This window comes from Saccopteryx leptura, chromosome 2 (assembly GCF_036850995.1).
Source record: "Saccopteryx leptura isolate mSacLep1 chromosome 2, mSacLep1_pri_phased_curated, whole genome shotgun sequence".
Classification (NCBI taxonomy): Eukaryota; Metazoa; Chordata; class Mammalia; order Chiroptera; family Emballonuridae; genus Saccopteryx; species Saccopteryx leptura.
The window spans coordinates 349,174,089-349,188,045 of NC_089504.1; the positions used below are offsets into that span (position 1 = coordinate 349,174,089).

General features: G+C 53.5%; 2 protein-coding genes across 4 annotated transcripts in view; both read right to left on the reverse strand.

The window, feature by feature from the left end:
- Window positions 1–13,957, reverse strand: part of HOXB3 (homeobox B3) — a 53,341-nt gene that overhangs the window by 29,560 nt on the left and 9,824 nt on the right. For 2 of the 3 annotated variants that reach the window (XM_066364457.1, XM_066364451.1), the window contains exon 1: window positions 9,548–9,618. The exons of the other annotated variant lie outside the window; for it this stretch is intronic. The gene's annotated coding sequence lies outside the window, so the exon portion shown is untranslated. Of the gene's footprint in view, window positions 1–9,547; window positions 9,619–13,957 lie in introns of those variants that run through there. 3 annotated transcript variants of the gene reach the window in all.
- Window positions 10,687–13,178, reverse strand: HOXB5 (homeobox B5). Its single transcript, XM_066366409.1, has 2 exons — window positions 12,585–13,178; window positions 10,687–11,900 (listed from the first exon to the last, which is right to left on the reverse strand). Exons 1-2 carry the CDS (start codon window positions 13,138–13,140, stop codon window positions 11,653–11,655), a joined length of 804 nt encoding a protein of 267 aa, XP_066222506.1. The 5' UTR covers window positions 13,141–13,178; the 3' UTR covers window positions 10,687–11,652.

Here is a 13,957-nt window from a genome sequence, read left to right on the forward strand (position 1 = left end):
AGACCAAGCAGATGGGGCCCCGGATATTTAATGACGGGCAATTCCGTTTACAACCTGAGAAAAAGATCAAAGGCGTTTCATTTCCGAATGAAGGGCGATGAGGAACCATAAAAGATGCAGCCAGATGATATTCCGGTCCCTCCCAACCTCCCAAACCTCCTGGGGCCAGAACCGGAGGATAATCCCTGACGTGTGAGGAGGAACCCCGTCCCCCCACCCCACCCCACCCCAGGCAGGCTCACTCTCTAAACTTGCTCACTCAGCCACCTGCTAGGGTTGCTGGCAGTGGGACCCAAATGGGGATCTGGAAAAGCTGAAGGATCTGGGGTTTCCAAATGAATTTCCTGAGGCTTCCAGTAACCTCCAAATTCACTGGATGGGGAGACTGGGGGCTGAGCTGGAGGGAACTGAGCCCTAGACTGTGAATGTTGATGGTGTTCCCAGGGTAAGGGTAAATGCACACAGGAACAACCTCCTTTCCACCCAGACTCCCTACCTGTCTCCCTAGGTCAGAAAAATACTTGTGTCCCTAGTGAACAAGTCAGGGTAATATCAATGTCAGTAATAAATACAGCAACAACACAAAAACCAGCCCTCTAACACCATATACTCCAGAAGCGTCAGCCTATCCCAGTCCTGAGCCCTGTGCAGGTGGGTAGAAGGAGGGCTTCCACCTGCCAGAAGCTAGGTTCAGAGACCCTCTTTTCTATCCCAAATTCAGATTGCCAACGTTGGCCTCTAGGCCTGATTTCTAATACCAGCACTCTCCCAGCCAGGCCGGATTCACATATATTTGAAAAAGCACACACACAATTACATTGTAACCTTAATCTCAGACCCCCATCTGGGCACTGGAAAGACTGAAGTCTAGTCCTGGGCTCACTGACAAAATGTGTAAGTAGGACACCTATCAGGCCCCAGCGTCAAGCAAGGACCTTCCCAAGTCTTGTCGAAGGCCACTTAGGAGCTCCACGACCTATTCCAACTGTTCAGACCCCTCCCCCACCCCACACCTTCCTCTCAACTCTCTAGTTCTCTGAAATCTTTCCAAATCGTCGGCTTTTCGAAATTTTGGGAGGGCCGCTGAGCTGGCCACCCGGCTTTTCTGCTACTCTACACTTCACAGGAATGTGGCCCAGGTGCCCAGAACACCCCAGGAGAAAGAGAAACGGGAGGCAGAGCCACTGAGAGGCTGATCCTATGGACAGAGCACGGCGGTTTTTCTCCTCTGCGCGGTGGGAGCAGCCACCTGCCGTGGCCACCCATCCCACTGAAGTACCGCAACCCCCACCCCAGCCGAGGTCAGCCGCAATGGGTGGAGGACAAGGTTATCAGCGATTCCCAAGGTGGGTTTCATCAGAGTAGAAGGCTGCCTCTCTCCTCCGTTCCCAGAAGGAGTATAACACCAATACGCATAATAATAAAAATAAAAAACGGCCAGCGCTCCGCAAGCGTTACAGCCACCTCCCTTGCGCTCCCGGGGTGGCTCGCTGGGTCGCTGGCCGCCTTCTCCCGACAGCCACAGGTTGCTAGAATGACCTCTCGCTGCTCAGCGCCCCTCCGCCGGCGTCCCGGTAGCGCGGAATCATCTAACTTTTGTCGGCAGGGTGGGAGGAACAGAGCCAGGGAGGGAAAGCAAAGGGCCAGGAGGCGAGCCCACGCGCACCGCACAGGCAGCCGCGCCGAGGAGAGGAAGGCCCGGAGTGGGAGTACTCACAGTGCGGCTCCCCGCGCCTCCTGGCCACCGACCTGCCCGAGACCCGCTCGGCAACAGCTGAGCTCGCTCTTGTCCACTATTGTGTGTCCGGAAAACCGAACCGCGGCTGCGGGCAGAGGAGCTCTGGGTCTCCTTGGAGGCCGGAACAAGACTTTTTTTTTTTTTTTTTTTTGGTGTTTTTGTTTTTGAAGGGCAAGTTTTCGTATTAATCTCATACTTTGGCAGTCTTTGTTAAACAGCTAAGCGCGTCACGAGGCTCTCAAACATTTTAATAATTTTTAGACGCCGTGACCTGCGGTTCACCCCTCTCTAGGCCTCCCCAACGATCAGGCAGTTACTATAATACGGTCGCGGTCGCGCAGTTCTCTCGGTCATATTGAATTTTGCGCAGGTCATTATTTAGGCGAAAAATGACAGAGCAGGATTTGGGTTCAGCCCATTCTCTCCAGCTCACTTTTTGCCAGAACCTTCCCTTCCTTTCAACCCAACTTCCATCCCCAAAAGAGTCCTATTCAGAAAGGACTCCGCCTGCCCGGTCTCCGCTTTGATATTTTATTATCCCTATATTTTGTCAGCCCTGGTTCCCGGCAAAGAGGAAGAGGGCAGGATTCTGTGAGGGTACCCTTTGTGGTCTGTGAAGAAGGCTGACACCTGGAGAAGTGAAAATGTGGCTGTGGGCATCTGTGTCCCAGAGAGCAGGCCTGAGACAGCCCCTTTCCTCCTGCCTCGCCTATAAATGGCTGCATTTGGCAGGGCCTATATCCCAATGCCTCTGCATACTCCATCTGCTCAATTTTGTCCCCCAATGTTAGAAATACTCCCCTACTTCTGCCAAAACTATGGAGGCTCTAAAGCCCCAGGAATGAGCCCTTCACCTGGGAGTAGTGAGTGACATTTGGTCCATAGGCCAGTAAATTTCGGAAAGACAGAGAGAAATGCAATGGTCTAAGCTGGGGATTTAGCTTTCAGAGGCTCTAGTTCTCCCTTGAAAACAAAATAATATCCTTACCATCCACAATTTTTGTTTAAAACTGCTTCTCATCTATACAGTAACTCCTTTGCCTACCTCCATCACCACCACAAGGAGGTTCAGGGGCAAATCAAGGAGGCATCAAAAATGTTCAGAGATTTTCTTTGGTTTGTCCCTACAGGATTAGAATTGGGTAGACTGCCAAAAATACATTTCCCCTTTCTAGAGCCTCCAAGGGACCCACAGAGGCAAGTCAGGTGACTCCGACCCAGATTTAGTCTAGGGGGAGTGTTTGCAGGGTGGTATCCCCCTAGCACAGGGAGGTTAGGGGAGAGAGGCACAAGGCACTCAGCTTGGCCTGCGATGGCAGAGGCCTTTCCTTCCCCGTCTTGAGGCCCTCTCCAGCCCAGGGCCTTGGGCTGCTCCAGTCTACCCTACAGGACCATAAATGTGTTAACATATCCTGGAAAGGAGAAGGACACTAAAAAGGAACAGAAGGAGACAAATCCTCCAGTTCAGACATTTACCTCTACCTTCTGTGGACCCCAAGAACTCCCCAGAGAAACTTGCCTGAAGGTTGAGTAGAAATAGGGACCCATACCCAGTTGGTTTAGTCAAAAACCTGGGGGTCAAATCGATTTGAAATTTGACTTTAAACCATTGTCTCTTCTGGCTATATTTCCAAAGGTGTCTTTATGAAAACTCTCAGGTTATCTCTATTCTGGCAGAACAAACACCCACAATGCACCTCCTGTATTAAATACTTAGAAGAGAATATGATGACATCTCATAAAGCAACAAACAGTCATTTAAAGACCCAAAATAGGCATGTGCCCTGGTGTTATAATTACAAAGTCTCCAAGCATTTTACTTATGAGCTCAGCTTAATGCATGGATTCAAGGTTCATTCCAGGTCGCCTGTTTCAACTCCAGTTAAAAAGCTCTCTGTGAGACCATTCAGTATTTTTCCTTCTCATTCCCCCTCCCTTCTCCAAATAGAAAGAGAGGGATTCTGGATAATCATACAAGTGGAGGTTTGGGAGTCAGAAAATTAACAAGCCAAAGTTTCAATATCCAAGTTCTTAAGCCCAAGCAATTTGGAAAGGGGTGAAAGTTTAGAAATCTTCCAGCCTTGGCCCAATAGCCATAGATTCCAACTGCCTGAACCCAGCCTGAGGGTCAAACCCTGCCTGAAAAACAGGCCTGCCCGGAGTGAAAGGGGCTTTGGGGAACCCGCTGTTGGGCCCCTCCAGGGTAAGCAGGGTGGGACTGACCTTGGTGGGACTCCGGCCTTCACCTTGGAAGCCTCCCTTGGCCCCACCAAACCTCCTGCAGAGACATGTGGGTAATTGGATTTTAAAAATGTGTGCTTCTGGGTAGGTTTTAATTAAATTTTATATGGTGACTCAAAGATTATCTCTGGGAGAGAAAATTGCGCGGAGGATCCGCTAAACCTGAAGCGCTCTCTTTTGTACAGCTTCCCACCCCACTAGCGAGCTTTTTGGAGAAGCATTTCTTCCTCCCTCAGTTTCTCCTCCCCCAGACATCTGCCTCTCCTCCGCTCCTCCAGTCCCCACCCCCCCCCAGCCCACAGCCTTCCTTACCTCCAGCATCCCTTGCTCGCTCTCTTCTCTCTTCACACACACACACCCACGTAGCCTCCTCCCCTCTCCCTCCCCGCCCCCGCCGCTAGACTCCGCCGCCTTCTGCTCACGCATGCAGTAAACTTTTGACCCTCCAACTTTGCGACCCCTCTGGCAATAACACTGGCCTCACCGCCCAGGGTCTCCTTCTGCTGCTCTGGCTGCAGAAACCTCAGCGCAGAACGCCTTCCCTGCCCTTCCGCTATACCCTTGCCCCACGCCACACACACTAGGGGCCTCAGACCTGAGGAAGAGGAGTCTTTTGAATATTAAACAATGCCTTGGGATGTCAGCCCCACTTCCTTCACTGACCCCACTTTCTCGCATTTTCCCCGGTCCCTTATGTTAGGGGGCCTGGAAGAGCTTTTGATGACCCACTCCTCTCCATTCCTGTCCCCCAGAGTGGGTCCAGCTGCTGGCTAGGAGACATTCGGGGACCAATACAATGGTCTGACCTGAAGAAAGGTATTTCTAGGGTGAAGAGTGGAGAGAGCTTGGAGCAAGTGTGCTTGGAGCAAGCGTTCCTTGGGAGCGGAGGGGGCGACAGTCCCCACAGGGCTAGAGAGAGAGCTGAGTATGCAGGCCTTGCGAGGCCCAACGGGCTCGGGGCCACCTTGCACGGCCGCGCGCTGGCTCCTCGGAGGCCCCAGCCTGGCTGTGAACTTGGTCTAAGGCGGACTCTACTGGCAGCTCAGGGACGTTACAGCCTCTGCCGCTCGGCCAGCGCAGCGGCCGCGCCGGCGACCTGCGCTCTTTTGGTTTTCCTTGCGCCCAAATATTGCGTCCCAGGCTCCCCACCTCTGACAAGGAAGGATTTCGTTCCTCTTTTCCTAGGGGCCCTTGGGAATCAGAAAACAGAAGAGAGAGCTAGTTAGAGAGACAAACCAAGAGAGAAAGAGAGAAATGGAACAAGCCTTCGGAAACTGGGAGATACGAATTAACCTCCCTCCTGCCTCCAAGGCGCGGAAATGAGACGTTCCCACGCGCTGGACTTTCCCTCCACTTCTCTCCTAAGTGCTGCTTTCAGGCCGAATCCCCTCCTTTCCACCTGCCCCGGATCATCCGCTTAGCTAGGCAAGCCAGACTGGGCAGGACACCTTTGCTCCCTGGATGCATTCATCCGTAGCCCACAAAGCTCCAAGGTTCAAGGGAACCCTGCCACCAAAGAGGGGCTCCGTGCTCGAGGCAGCAGCCAAGGCCACAGCCTTGGGGCTCCGCTGAATCCGCTCGGAAAGCAAGGCCATAGCCCGGCCTGGCAGCCCCGAGCGCGTCCAGGCGGGAAGCTAGAGGATGCTGCAGAGAGCACGCTTCCCTCTCCAAGGAGAAAGTTAGAGAGACAAGAGACAGGACAGAGGATACCTAGAACAGAACAGGAGGAGAAATAAGGGGGAGAGAGATGAACACTTTGGAAGATGGTGACATTCGGAGTCAGACAGGTCCAAAATTGCCTTAAGTCCAATCCTCTCCAGCCTCCTAAATCCCCCGTTTCCTTTTGCAGTCTGAAATCTGAATATCAGTAAATTCGCCAAAATGAAAGAACACTAAGTCGCCCTAAACCTATGGCCATGCCCCTGCCCCAGCCTGAGCGCGGAGGTGGCAACGCGACCCGTGGCGAGTAATGTATGCGGCAGCGGCTGGCAACCCCAAGTAGGCCGGCGCTCCGGCCGTCTGCTGACCTCTACGTGATCCCGGACTCTATGAATTATTGATGAGATATGAGCGTTGATTTCCCCTTTCAGGATGCAAACTCCATTATATTGTTAAAATGGCGATTTAATCGTTGAGAATAGCTTTGGTGTGGGTTTTTCCCCCAACTCATTTGCGCCTCCTTCCTTTTCATTTAACTCTTTTAATTAAATCCTTTAACAGATTTTAATCACTTTTCAAGGGAGGGGTAGGAGGAAGTGATAGGCCATCATACTACCACCAACAAACACTTAAAACTAGCTCCAAACCAGAAAAGCTTCTACCTCGGGGAAGTTGACAGGAAGGTGGTTAGAGGCATTAACCCCTCTGGAAAGGTGGAGCTGGGAACATTTACCAGAAGACCCACCCATCGAGTACTGGGGCGCTCTAACTCTGACAGGAAAAATCAGTCAGGCCTGGGGGGTTGTTTAATGACACCCCTTCCCCAGGAGATTCGGTGTGGGGTTTGACTGTGGAGAGTAAGTCACTTACCCCTGCCGAGAAGGACAGGGACTGAGCTTGGGGAAGGCCATATGATTCTTGTGGGAAATGACTCTACAATCTGGGCCCCAGGAGCGCTTGAAAAGATAACGTCCCTACTCCTTAAGGGGCCCCTTTTCCTCCCCTCCCCCTCCTGGGTTTCCAGGCCGTGTCTGTGTTAATTAATATGAATGTGTAACTGCCGCAGCAATCGATAAATCCTGCCGTGGGCAGATCCCAGACTGAAATCCGATTACTCCTAGAGTCTCCCAAAATGGAGAGAGTGACCAGCGGGATCTCCCCAAACAGAAGGCAGGGGCTCTTGCCAGTCTTGCCCTCCTCGGTTGGCCCCGGTAGTCCCCAGGCTGGGAAACACATGAGCCTTCTCCTATCTGTCCCTGAAGGGCCTGAGTTTGGGGGATTGTGCGAGCTGGCTCTCTTTTCCCTTGCTCCCAATCCTTGGCTTTCCATCCAGGCATCCAGACCCCAGAGATAAAGGCATCAGGCAGAGAAAGGCGCTTCCAACTTGGATCTCTTCCCCACACCCTGCCCCACCTGCCCCAGTGACTAGGTTCTCACAGCCAGGAAAGGGTTAAGTGTCCTCGCTGCAGTTCTAGAGAGGAAGCCGATGAAATATGGGCCCTCAGAACTCCAGGCCCGGCTGGCTTTCCTGTTTACACTTCTTTATACTTCCTCCCACCCCGTGGCCACAGAGAAACAACACAACACAACACAACACAAAAACCAACCAAATAAAACAATCAGATTGTCTGCTGAGCGGTGGTCAGGCTGGCCTCCGAGAGGGAAGGGGCTCTGCGGCCCTGAGGCTGGCTGCCGCCCCTTGGCCCCTCAGCCAGGTGGAGGGTGTGCTTAGCTGGGCAGCTGGGCGCAAGAATCTGGCCAGATGGTACCAGCCTGCAGCTCTGAAGGTTGAGGCCTGAACTGAGGGAAAGCGGGTGGAAGAGGAGGAAGAGAAAGGCCAGAGAGAGAGAGAGAGAGGGAGAGAAGCAGCTATCCCAGAGAATGTCTCGAGGACAGCAGGGGGAATGGGGGAATGGGTCAGGCAGAGAAGAGAGTTTCTTTGCACCAGAGACCCCTTCTCACCTCTCATCTCCTCCCCCACATGTCCTTGTTGGGGTTGGAGAAAGACTGTTGCCCAGAAAGCCTGGAGTGGAGAAGAGGAAGGCCAGCTAGGGCTCTTCTCTAGGACCCGCTCGGCCTTCGCAGTGGAAATGGGCACCCCCACCCACCCCTTGTGGCTGCTCTTTGCCATTCCGGAAAAATCTGTCTAGATATGCCTAGCAGATGTCCCTGGGCTGCCCGTCCCACACACTTTTTTATCAGAATTTGCAGAACTGACATGGGAGGGGGCAAAAAAAAAATCTTCCGGGACAGGCCTGGTGACCTGGGGTTTCCGAGGAAGAGAAGCCAGGGGCACAAAACGATGGGGCTCCCCAGGAGCTCCCAGGTCGGGTTCTCCTGCTGCAGCTTCCAGGACCCCTCAGACAACTCAGTTACCTTGTCCAGAGCGGAAGCCTGGGGAAGCTGTGCCCGGAACATTTATTAGTATCTATGTGGTGCTGAGAATCTTTTGAGAGAAGAGCCTCCTTTCCAAGGTACACAAATGCCCCATCATTCTTAGGGAGATACATCTTCAAATCAGGGCAAGGACCCCAGCTCTCCACCCTTTTGGCTCTGAAAGCCTGTGAAGGGCCTCCTATAAGTCAGGCCTGGGCAGGGGCTGAAGAAATCAGGGAACAGAGAGCGGCTGCAAAAAACAGGGGACAGAGGGACAGAGTGGGAATGTCCTTTAATTGGAAGTGGAGGGAATCTTGTGACCCTCTCCTTGTTCCAAAGACCTTAAGGTGCCACATGCCCAATTTCAGGTACTATCCACAGGAGTTCGTAAGCTGAAGCAAGAGCTGGTGGGCTGGCAAAGAAGTGACAGGGCGGTTGACTTCCTAGGTCTCAAAATTGGAGGGTCAGTTTGGTGGAGAAGAGGCCTCTGGTTTTAGAAGAGTGACTTATCCTTAGAAAATAATAAGGCATGTAGGGTCAGATAATGAAATCCCTCTGGTTTTCAGTGCCACAAAACAAAAGGAGCGTTAAGAGTATGGTGGAGAGAGAAGGGGAAAGGAGAGAACAGGAAAGACAGCACCTTTACATTTTTTCTCCAAGCTCTTGCATCCCTTTCTTCCCTCCCAGCAGTTGGGGTCTATTTTCTTGAGCAAATTTTATTTATGGAGGGATTTCCAGGGACCGACTTAAGCACCTAACTCCTCAAGGCAAGAGGAGAAGCTCTCCCCTTCCACCCACTGATGGCCAGGAATTAGGTTTTGGATTTGAGAGAATTGTCTCCTCTGTCTCCTCCCCACTCTGACCACAGGACCCTCCTTAGAGCCAAGAAGAAGGGATGGCTTGGGATCAACAGACTCAAGTGGGTCGCAAAAGCACCACGCTCCCCATCCTGGATAACCCTAAGAGGCGATGGGGAATCAGAGGCACCCCTTTCATGGGGTTCAAAGATCTGAAAGCCAGAGTGCTCCCGTGCAAGGCAGCCCACAGCAGCTGCATTAGCCTTCTCGGTGCTTTTTTTCAGCTCAGATGTGTCCAGATAAAAGTGCCCAGCAGCGCGCCCCCACACACCCCTGACAAATGAATGTCATAAACTTTCTTTCCTGGGGGTGGGGATGTCTGCCTGAAGATATCCAGCAGGGAAGTGGCCCCCACAAAGAGCCCTTCCTTCAGCTGTACACACCCCACCTTCTTACCCCCTAAATTTCCAAGGGCACTGAAGGAACCCACACAAGTCCTTCTCCCACAAAGAGTCAGACACCATTGCAAATAAAAACCAGGCGCCCCAAGCACTGAGGCCTTATCGAACTGAATGCCCCCACCCACTCCATACACCCACCTTGTCAGATCTTGGTGCAAAAAGCAGACTAAATTTCCCCCACTTATCCGATAGCCCTGCGGGAAGCAAGATTTCTTTGCCCAGTTCCAAGCACCAACATTTGCAAGGGGAAAAAGCGAAAGCTGGAAGCCACTTACTGCGGGAGCGCTGGGCCTGGGCTGCCGCCACTGCCTTCTGGGCTGGGAGAGCCCTCACCTACCTCTGCCCCCTTCCCCACCACAGCGAGCAGTTAAAGTGTCACTTAACATTCTGGAGAATGTGAAATATACCGCGCGGTGTCAACTCCCCAAAACCATAAAACTAACTTTATGGACCTCACGTGACTTTCTCGAGCCAGTGAGGGGTATCTGTCTGACTTCTCAGCGATTTTTACGATCTAACTTCAAGATAAAACCCCTATCCATTTGACATCTAAATGTCATAGCGACTTTTGGGATAGTTTGCTATGGACAAAGGGGGACAAAGTCAAGGGGTGAGGGGGAAGGAGGGCCCAGTAGAGCCTCCACGATCCTCGGCTGCCTCCTCACCATCTTCCCCTCCCCTCCCCCAAGTCCTGTAAGAAGTTGGGCCAAGCTGGAAGGGATGAACGGGTAAGTGTCCAGACTTCACTCTTGTGCTCAGGGTAGAGGCTGACTTGGAAGGAAGAGTCCTGGGCTCTGGCCCTGGGCCACTCTGTCTGGAGGGGGAAGCAGGGGTCTTCCAGGAGAGACCCCAACTCCTCATCAGGAGAGAAGGTCATGTAGGCCCCTGGATGGAGGGAGCCCTGGATGAGTGCAGAGAAGACTGAGGATGAGAAGAAACCTTTAAAATCCAGTTGATTTATTTATTTTTTTTGGCCTTAGTGGGTGGCAGAGCTGAATTGAGATTTGGAGTAGGGGATGGACAGTGGGCTGGGTAGGCCTGTACCACTAACCCAACTGGCCAGAGGCCTCCTGCTCAAGACTTAGGCCCAAATTACTTTCCCTGAAGGGGTTTCCAGAGGCTTTTCTGACCAGTTGGTGGAAGGCCAGGGTGAAGTCCAGCTCAGCGTTTCCTTGCCCTAACCCCACATGAGATTTCTGGACTTTTCAGCCCTCCAGACATACAGGCTTGTCCTCTGGCCCAAGCACCACTGATGAAACCAGAGACTTAGGTGGCTGAAAGGGGCTGCTGGTGAGCATTCTATTTTCCCTTCCCTACACCCCAGGTCTATCAAGAATGGTCTGGGGCATGCCCAGTGATGGGAGAGGCAGGCCCCCAGAGAAAAGACAAGTGGAAGGGCAATGGAGTAGGGGAAACATTTATTTGACTTCAAGGAAAGCTACAAACAAATACCAAAAGCGAATCACTGAGACAGGCCCGGCAAAGACAGATTTCACACGTAGCACAGCATCCACTCGCCTCACTACAAATGGTCTTGGAAGCGAATTGGGTAGGGGGGAAGGAGATGGGTCTGACCCAGACTATCCCCATATTTACAAGTTTTGGGCCCACTACACCAGACCCGCGGATTCACAGAGAAATACACAAGACATTTTACACTGAGGATTATTCTGTTTCCGTACACTCCCAGATCAGGCCTTGTGGGGCCTACCCAGGCGGCAGGACCTTAAATCTCACTATATACCTTCCCTCTTCTCAACATCACCCCTTTGGTTTCCCTGGCCCCTTCTCACCCCAGGCCCAAGTCATTAAGAGACTTGGGCCTGGGGAGTAGAGAGGGAGGAGGAAGAGGAGGATGGAAAGAGACACAGTCATGGACTCCATCCCCGAGTCCAGCTCAGCTGGGCCCCAGCACTGCGGTACCATCCCACCTCAACTGCTGCCCCTTAGAGAAGTTTCAAGCTGAAACTCAAAATACAGTGATCATCCTTTTATAAATAAGTTAGAAGAACAAGATGGGGAGGGGAAAGTTCACATTAAACATGCGAGTTTCTTTTCTTCCTGGGGGAAGGAGTGCAACCACAGACACGAACATTCAAAAACACTGGTGGATTTGGGGTGAGCGGAGGGGAGCAAAGAGCATGGAAGGAAAATAATAATTATCATTATTATTAACAATAATAACAAGATTAAACAGTCCAGGAGATAGGGAGCCACAGGAAGAGCTAAGACCAAACGAAAAATCGTAACACAAGGCCGGGGCGAGGCAGGCTCGTGGGAACCAGTCCCCAGCGGGCGGCGGCAGCGCGGGGAGGCTCAGAGGGGCCGGGGCTGGGGGCGGCGAGGGCTCTTGGGCCGCCCAGGGCTCCTCCCGGAGGGCTCAGGGCTGGAAGGCGCTGCCGGCTGTAGCCAGGCTCATACTTTTCAGTTTGTTATCTTTCTTCCACTTCATGCGCCGGTTCTGGAACCAGATCTTGATCTGGCGCTCGGACAGACAGAGCGCGTGGGCGATCTCGATGCGCCGCCGCCGTGTCAGGTAGCGGTTGAAGTGAAACTCCTTCTCCAGCTCCAGGGTCTGGTAGCGGGTGTAGGCGGTCCGGGCCCTTTTCCCGTCTGGCCCGGTCATATCTGGAGCAGACAGAGGATAGCCGCGAGGCAATGTTATTCCGGTTAAGGGAGGGGACCCTGAGTGGGAGGGGGGCGTGGAGCAGGACCCAGGCGTCCCCGGCCCCCAGCTCACCGCAGCTCCGACCCTCCCCACTCCAGACGTCCCGCATCTAAGCTCGCTTTCTGCACCCCATTCTCCCGCAGCCCCCACTTCTGCCGGCAGCTAAGCGCCCGGCTTTGTCTCCGGCTCCCTCCCTGTGCCTCACCCTTCGCTGGGCTCAGGCGGCCGCTGGCCCCGGGAGGGAGGAGAGCGGCTGCACTTTTGCCCTGGGAAGCTCCTTTGACTGCTCGCCCCTCATTTGCTAGTGGCAGTCTCAAAATTTCAGGGGTAAGCAGGACCCTTCCCCACCTTACATAAACCCCATCCTTCATTCGAAAGCTAGTACAGCTGGGAGAATAAAACCTAAGCCGAGCCTGGGAACAAATTATTAAAAAATACCCCTCCCCAACCCCCAGCTAAAGACCTCCTTTGGCTCTGTCCCCCGAGCTGTATGGACTCTCTTAGAGACTTCCCCCCTCTGGAAAAAATAAATAAATCTATATTCGAGGAAAAGCCAAGCTCTCCTCGCCCTCCGCCTCCCACCCCCCAACGCAGGGAAGGAATGCCGAGAAGACAAAAAAAAAAAGGGAGTGAGCAAGAATTACCATGGCTGATGTGAAGCTTCCTCATCCAGGGGAATATCTGCGGAGTCTGCCCCTCGGGCGCGGCTGTGGAGGTGGCCATGGGCTCTGGCTGCGCCCGAGCTAGGCTCGGGCTGTTTAGCTGGCTCGCCGCTTCCTCAGGCTCCGAGGACGCGCTGGCCTCGTCTATTTCGGTGAAACTGGCGCTGGCCGGGGTCGCCTGGTCGGAGGGGGACGAGGCAGAGGGCTTGGCGCCGTGGCTGTCGCCGTTGGTGCAGGGCAGGGACTCAGGCGAGGACAGGGAGCAGCTCGACGCCGCTGGCCTGAAGCGGGGCTCCTGGCTGGGCGCGGGGAAGGCGCGCGAGCTCTCGCCCACCGCCCCAAAGTGGCTGGAGGAGGCCGCGGAGCGGTTGACGCTGAGGTCCATCCCATTGTAATTGTAGCCGTAAGAGCCGGTGTGCATGGCAGCGGGATCCCTGTAAGAGCCGCTCAGAGAGCTGCCACTGCCATAATTTAGCAACTGATAGTCCGGGCCATTTGGATAACGCCCCGAGAAGGAGTTTACAAAGTACGAGCTCATTTGGGTGATTTTGGAGGGCTTGATTTGTGGATCGTGGTCGTTATAACCCTGTGCTTCACGATTTATGATGTATTAATGAATTATAGCGATGCACTGTACTTCGTTTTGCTATGTATGCGGCCAAATATGGGGGGGGTTTGGAAGGAGGGTGGGGGGGCGTTAGGGAATCACGTGCTTTTGTTGACCAGTCGTAAATTCTCACTGATGACCTCAAGAGGTAATTCATGCTCTATGGTTACAAATAATGACGATCCGAGAATCGTTAGGGCCGATTCAATGCGAGTCTCCGAGAGGGGGAAAAAAGGAGAAGGGGGAGAAACAGGGAGAAGGTTGGCGGCGGCCTCTGAGCTGAGCGCGCCACCTCCCGGCGATCGGCGGGAGCGCGGGCCGCTGGCCGCCATGGCGGCGAAGGCTGCCTCCCTGCTGGCTCTCGGCAACCGCCGGGCGAGAAGGAAACCCGGCCTAGAGTCACCCGCGGGGTTGAGGCTTTTAGAAGAGGGACGCGGTCGAAACCTTACTTTCTTGAGAATGTGGTTACTTCTCTCTATTTGTGTTCTTCTCCCTGTCGTCATTATTTTAACTCTAGAGGAGATGATCAAACATTGAGTTGCTTTTCCCTCACTAGGGGATTTGGGGACGGAAATGGGGGAAAGGGTTGGAAGATACGTGTGAAAAACAATGATTGTCACAGAGGTTGCCCCCTCCCCACCGCAGCTCGGCCTGGCCTGCTGTCTAAGGGGCTGCAGGGTCCCATCCCCAGCGCCCAGGCCGGGCCGGCAGGGCTGGGCCGAAGATTTGAAGGAAAAACTTCCACTTC